Raw genomic sequence first — 7,944 nt, 5'->3', positions numbered from 1 at the left:
CAAATTAAAAATAAAATGCTTAAATTGTGAATACTAGCATGTTGCGTCAATTTTGCATCATGTAGCCTACACATGAAATTACTTAGGCCTACTATGACATCACTTCCCCTTTTACCTGCGTTCCTGAACAGAACAATGCATTATGGGTAAAGTAAAATCAAGTATTTTTTTATAATACCCCCCCCCCCCCCTCTCAATTATAATATATTACACTAAAAAAAGTCTCGAAAATAATTGAAGGGAAATCTGTTATCTGACAGCAATATGAATGCAAAAAAACGGCGCTTCTGTTATAAGAAATAGTCATGACAATTATTCATGAGATGCTTTTTGGTATGTATTAGTAAAAACTGTAGCAGGACAGAAATTTGTTTTAAGTTCTAAGAACAATAGGTTACAAAAACGTTATTTCTGAATGTTTTCTGAAAAACAAGTTTGTTTTATCTTCGTTATGCGAATGTTAAGGGAACATTCAATTTTATAATTTTAACGTGAATTACTTTTGAATGTTCTCTTAACGTTTTGAAACAAGTATAGTAATAGCATTTCTTTTTTAAATAATTCCAAAAAAACGTTCCATGAACAATGTATAAATAATATATTTTTCTGTTTACGTTTTTGAACATTATTAAAGACCACATTCCTTTGAACGAACATTAAAGTTACTGGAAGAATGTTTGTTCACAACTTTGAAAGAACCTTTCCAGAACGTTAAGCTGCAGTTCTGAGAACGTGTTAGCTGGGTGTGGTCTGTGAAAGATGTGAATGTAAATGTGTGTGTGTGTTAAGTTTCCACTGCAGGAAGCCTGTGAGCGCTGATAAGAGCCGCTGTTCTCTCGGGTCAGTGGCATGTGTGTGTGTATCCACTGCATCAACAGACTATAGGACAAAAACAGCAGAGCACATGACAGCAAACAGTGGGAGAGCAGTACTAAAACCTGTTCACACACCAAAGACAAAGACCATAACTAGCCTATAATAAAAATATATCCACAAGTAGCATTTAATAGGCGGAGCAGCAGCAGAATGATCAACTGCAAAAATTGGAGACGGTTTTAAGCAAAACGGACGAAAGCCCATAAATACAATCACTTTTAATATAACATAATTGCTTATTACTTTTGACCAATAGGTGGCGCTGACATCAAATAGATCTAGTGTGATCAGAGTTGAGTGACAATTACATGAACTTAAGATTGGTGTCATGTCAACTGTTTCGTAGTACCCCAGAGTGCAGTCTGGACGATGGGGCGGGGCGACACTTTTAGGCGGGGCGACACGTGTCGCTCCGCCCACCCCCAATTTAATTGGTTTATAATACAGCAATCTTATTGGTGTAAACGATTCAGGTCTGAGCATGCGCATTCCTTTATGTACGATTTTGTGAATGATTTGGCCGTATCAAAGAAATATTAAATGCTAACTTTAATCGTATCTTATTATCAGTTTACCATGGTATTTTTTGTTAATATCTATTGGCTAATACTTTATTATACTTAAGATACAGTATAGATTAAGTTATTGTTTAAAAACGAACGCTTGGTGACGTTACTTGTACTTCAGGGAGATGTTTTACATTAGATTAGTGCGTCATTCACTTGGCTTCTTCATGTTTCTATCAGGATCGGTGGATCAGCACAAACTCGGGATTTTACGCAAATGATGATAATTGACTGTAAGAATGTAAGCAGCTGATTTTAAATTCTAAAGCATGACCGTTTTTTGTTGTCATTTTTTTTAACGAGATTGTCCAATGCTTGCATTATTTGGTACAAAGTGCAAATAAAATGTTTAATGGCAAACACGTGTCCTGGTTGATTACCTGTTCATACAATATGAGGGCCTATTGGTTCTGTAAAGCCTGTTATATTTTTTAAAGAGTCATGTTTTCTAATAAGTGTCAACCGGTTATGTACGACTGTCTATCTGTGACTGTGACATCAGGTATATTAAAAATCCAATTGTTTATTCATCCACCATGTAGGCTACTGGATAAAAATGGTTACAAATATTAACACTCACATATAGGCTAGCTGCATAACCATAAAAAAAAACACACTGCTATAAATCTGTGCAATTATAATAGGCTGTAATAAAATAAATAAAACACCCAGCAGAGAAGTGATATGAACATGTAGGCCAATTGCTTAAATACGCTCTTGAGCACATAGCCTAGATTATAATATTTGCTATAGATCAACATAACATCTGTTTTAGTAAAAAAAAAAAAACATTTTTTTTTTATATTTATTTTTACATTGCAGCGCTGCACGGATTTTATTCCCATTGTACGCACATAACCCAATGGCCAGGGCTTGCTATTTGGTAGAAGCATCGAATGATGTAAAATTAAGGAGCTCTGCATGACATGCGGAGAAATATTGTCTAAATGTGTGAATTGTGAATACATTTTGACAGTAAATTCAACTAACTTGATTCGTAAGTTCATCAAAACATTATCCAATTGATCGTTACTGAAATCGCAATTATCACTTAATATAGTAGCCTACGGCCAAACAGCGTCATAGATAATTCATAAACTCGACATAAAGGAATGCGCATGCTCGTGCCTCAAGCGTCTATGCCAATAAGATTGCTGTATTATAAACCAATAAAATCGGGTGTGGGCGGAGCGACACGTGTCGCCCCACCTAAAAGTGTCGCCCCACCCCATCGTCCAGACTGCACTCTGGGGCTACTCACTGTTTCCAGAAATATAGTATCAGATGCAGTTTGGCATCATGCATCAAATTCATTGATGTGGTAGACTATATAAAAATGGTTATACCTGACTCGAATTTGAGGCGTTTGAAAAAGTAGCCTAAGACAATCAAAATGGCGGACAAGAAGTTGTTGGGCGACAATGGCAAAATTGGTATCTTGACCGAAGAATCGATTAAGACCAGTTTCATTATAATTGGCATGTTGCACACATATAAAGAGACAGGTCTCGTGATTTTTGGTCAAACTCTTCAGTTTCTTGTTGGCATGAAGATGATCTCATTCAATTTTCGTGAAAATCAGACCAACTGTCTAGTAGAAGTTCGAAAAGGTATTTTTTTGTGGGAAATTCAAAATGCTTTAATAGTTATGTTTTCGCTCATTTATTTAGTAAATATTTTGCCTTAAAAAGTAAATCTGAAAGTTTGACATTAGCTGTCATAATATGACAATGTCAATTAAACACGCACGCGTGCGCGCACACACGCACACACACGCGCGCGTAACCATCATATTTTGTTGTCACTTTAAATAGAAGATGGAATAAAGAAAATCACCTCAGATCTCTCATGGACTCGTCAGGTTTGCTGTCATGGATTTCTGGGTAATTTTCCAAGATGTCCATCAGCGGCAGGTTTCTTCATCACTGCACGAAAATAAACACTACACAAAAAACTCAAGCATGAAAAATAAAATGATGACAAAAAAACATGAAAAACAAACGGACAAAAGAGATGTTTTCACATGTTTAAAACTTTCTATGTCAGGTTTCAAAATATTGAACAGATAATTATAATAAAAAATACAAAAAAAAAAATTCTATCAGTTATGTACATAAATGTTGTTGCTTGTTTATTTACCCATAAATGTATCCAGCATGTCATTCGATTTTTCCCAGAAGACACTAAACAGGTTTGTTTTTTTGTGGTGAGAAACAGAAAATAATCAAGAGCAAAACATCTTATCTCAATGCAACATCACAGAGAGTGTAAAGAAACGTCTGTTTTCCATATAGGCTTTATTTGTAGATTTTGTCTTTACATCATTACTAATGATCTGTACAAACACACAGGACGATTACACACACTATCGGACACATGCACTGAGTCTCATGACAGAAGAGCTTGGAAATGACGCATAAAGTACAGCAAGACCTTCCAAAAATGTATACAGTCATACACACACTCACACACACACTAGAGCTTTACAGTATCTGACAAACTCTCAGACCAAACACACACACATGCAGCCCCAAAAATAAAAATCTTATTACTGCAGAGACATATAATACATGATTATGCTTTAAAACATATTGTACATTATTCTACAAAGACTCGCCCCATGACAAATGAGAAGAGAATGACCGAATTTGATAGAATTGATGTTTCACTTTTCAAACAAGGCCATTTTATTCTAAATCCAAATTGAATGTTTAAGAAATGTTTTAGGTTCAATAAAAATATACTGAAACAAAAACACACATTTACATGAATGCACTTATAATGGAGGTCTATGGAGCGTTGCACAAAGATCAACATTAAAATACAGTTTTGAAAGTATTGCCACAAGACTTGATGTGTGTTAAAATAGATTGACTTAACCTCGTCTGTAAAGTTCCAGTACATTTTCTATTTCATTTTAAATGACTGTAAAGCAGTTTTTTTGTTTTGTTTTTACAAACTATTTTTTTTTCATATCAGAAATGCTGTACATTTTCACTTTTACTGAACCGGAACATTCCCTCAAGAGATTAATTATGTATATTTGTGTATATAAATGTCTGTTCTGAACCAGATAATCATGATTAGGAGATTCAGCAAATCCAAAATTAGCCTTAAAACAACAAAAATACATTAAAAAATATAAAAAGGTTTTCATAAAATTACATAGATAAAAGATGACAATAAATAACTTTCCCCTGAAATGGAATACAGCTTGAAAAAACAACAACAGAATTATCTAAAAGCATGAATATTACCTAAGCATCCTTAAAATAAGATGCATTTGTATTCTCAAATCTTGAATCAAGTATTTTCATACTTAACTGGCAATAATAATAATAGCTTAAAATAAGAAAAAATCTATTTGCAAAAAAACGACTAAATTTTAAATATATAAAGTCGTAATAGACATCCATAAATGATGAGGATAAAAGATGTTCCTATTCCTTGAACAGAATATGGATTTTTCTTAATAATGTTTTTAATAAACGTATTTCTATTAATAATAATAGCTTAAAATAAGAAGAAAAAAAAACTATTAGCAAAAAATCTATTCTAAATTATAAATATATTAAGTCGTAATAGACATCCATAAAATTACGAGGATGTTCCTATTCCTTAAACAGAATATGGATTTTTCTTAATAATGTTTTTAATAAACCTATTTTTACTATTAAGAATAATAATAATAGCTTAAAATAAAAAATAAAGAATTTGCCAGTAGAGTAAGTAAAAAAAATACATGTTCTCAAAAAAGTCTTAATATAAAGCCAATTTTAATGTCTTGATTTAAGGATGTTTAGGCATTTTACTTGAAAACCGACAAAAATATTGATTAAATGAATGATTTTCTGCAGTATTGACCAGGATGGAGTGAATTCACCATGTTTTAATGATGCCGATCTAAAACAGCATAACAGACCAAAATATGATCTATAGTAAAATTCATCTGCCTTATGAATAAATACAGAGAAAGACATCTATAAAGGACAGATAGATGATGAGTTGATGATGTTTGATATGCAGTGTCTTCAGTTCACAGCTGGATCGAGTCTCAGATGATGCTCTTAAACATTAATGCTTTCAGCTTCTCTTTTCTGCATATTTCAACTATATTCCATTCTGAAAATCTCTGACGTCCACAAAATAAAGATATATCATGCGATCACAGGGAAAAGTTCATATTGCATAATGACAAAAGCTCCATGCTGGACGCACGGATTTCGTTGCTCGGATGAGGAACGGACACACTGTGTTCATGGAATGACTGAAGAAGTGCATTGTGGGTCGTCCACAACTTGCGATGCAAAATGCCGAGATGTTTTTCAGGGAGACGATGCACGTCCTAGCGGTGAGATGGTCGGGTTCACACACACACACACACACACACACTGGGTTTTCTGAGAGATGACGTTGCTCTTCAGGGGAACCGGCTGGGACGTGGAACCCAAGTAGAAAAGGAACACGTTTTTCTTTTAACTTGATCTTCCTCAGAAGAGCAGAAACCCATCCTGAAGAGCGCTTTACCAGTCGGCCAGTCGAGATCAGCTCACGTCACAGCAAGAGCTCTCATCAGTTACTGCACACACACACAGGCTCAAGTTACATACAAGTACATACTTTTAAACAGTGTAAAAACAGAATTTGGGATGTGATCATGTAAAAAAATGCATCTTCATTTCTGACTGTTACGTAAACGTTAGCATCGATCTAGAATTTTTTAAAGATTGGCTAAAATGTTATTGGCATTAACATTATATATATTTTAATATAATTATATAATTTAATTATATATATTTTATATATATATATATATATATATATATACATATATAACAGTGTAGCACAAGGGTGCATATTATAGGCCAAAAATAACAGAATGTACAGATGCATATTTCAGAAACAGCACACAGAAACACACACATTGTTTGCAAAATGAGATGCAGCTTTTGAGATTTCTCTACACACATATATACGCAACACATGCCTTTGGACTGTTTGCACAGACACATTTTACGACACGCACACACACAGAGACACAGAGATACACACACACACATGCACACAGACACACGCACACACACACACACACACACACGCACACACACACAGACACGCACGCACACACACACACGCACACACACACACACACGCAAGCAAGCACACGCACACACACACACACACACACACACACACAGAACAGCCTCCGGTGTGAGTGTGTTCATGTGAACGAGACGCTTGTCATTAACAGCGGCTGCAGGCGTCCTGAAACTCAGAGCAATGTTGTTTATGTGTCTATATGGTGTTTTTAATACGCTTTAAGACAAACCATGTGTAAGTTCATAAGTCGACAGCATTGCTGAGTATTAAAACTGCAGTGAACCAAAGACAGTCTCAAAAACACGGTTTGAAATCGCTGGTGTTTCTGACGTCACAAACGACCTTGTAACCAATCAGATCAACGTGTGATCGTCAACCAGTGGATCTCTGAGTGAGTGAGTGAGTGGAGGCGGGGCTCATTTGCATATTCATAGAACCACACATTCTAAATGAGGCAAGGGTGTCGAGTTACAGTCAAGATATTTTAAGGCATGAATTAAACATTTAAATGTCATTTTGGTGATCAAAATGAGTTTTAAGGGATAAAATGATTGACTACAGGGGGACTTTAATGTATCAATTAAGATTGAATGGTCAACAGTATTAAAAGCTGCAGTCAAAGCTAACACTATTAAAACAGCTCAGTCCAAAGTCCTGGCCATCAGTGAATCATCCGTGGAAAGACAGTTTTCTGTGTGTGAAGCTGAAGTGGAGATTGAAGTGCAGATGTGAATTCACAGATAAAGTGTAATAATATATAACGCTCAAAGGTGTATTTTTGATGGTTTCTTTCCACTACTATGAAACATGTTATGAAAACCCAGACAATAAAAAGTCTCAAAATTTAACCATGCATGAAAATAGACGAATGAATAAATAACGAGTTTTGTTTTTCTTGTACAATAAGGTTCATTAGTAAACATTAGTTAATTGAACAACACTTCATTTATTAATCTTAGTTAATATTAATTTCAACATTTACTAATATATTAATAAAAAAAGTTAATGCACTGTGAACTAACATGAACAAACATTGAACAGCTGTATTTGTATTAACTAATATGAACAAAGATTAATAAATACTGTAACAAATGTATTGTTAACTCATGTTAGTTAATACATTAATGTTAACTAATGAAACTTATTGTAAAGTGGCACTGATTTTCTTTTGATGACTTGATGAACAGATTCATGAATGAATGAACAACGAGTTCTCTGGATCTCTGAAACTATCAATAAAGGTGTTTCTCTCTCGATTCGTTTGGGGAAGTGCTTCGGTTTGAACCACACACACACACACACACACACACACACACACACACACACACACACACACACACACACACACACACACACACACACACACACACACACACACACACACACACACACACACACACAC

The 7,944-nt window shown here is 34.7% G+C and overlaps 1 protein-coding gene across 1 annotated transcript in view; it reads right to left on the bottom strand.

Annotated features, from left to right (window-relative positions):
• Positions 1-5,675: 5,675 nt before the first annotated feature.
• Positions 5,676-7,944, bottom strand: part of pip5k1cb (phosphatidylinositol-4-phosphate 5-kinase, type I, gamma b) — an 80,921-nt gene continuing 78,652 nt past the window's right edge. Inside the window, exon 19 of the mRNA XM_056239955.1 lies at positions 5,676-6,021. Coding sequence (XP_056095930.1) covers positions 6,019-6,021 — 3 coding nt within the window. The 3' untranslated portion in view covers positions 5,676-6,018. The remainder of the gene's footprint in view (positions 6,022-7,944) is intronic.

This window comes from Rhinichthys klamathensis, unplaced genomic scaffold (genome assembly GCF_029890125.1).
Source record: "Rhinichthys klamathensis goyatoka isolate OS25496 unplaced genomic scaffold, OSU_Roscu_1.1 h1tg000575l_1, whole genome shotgun sequence".
In the NCBI taxonomy this organism is placed as follows: Eukaryota; Metazoa; Chordata; class Actinopteri; order Cypriniformes; family Leuciscidae; genus Rhinichthys; species Rhinichthys klamathensis.
The sequence above is the reverse complement of the archived record's forward strand: the minus strand, read 5'-3'. Positions and strand labels throughout refer to the sequence as shown.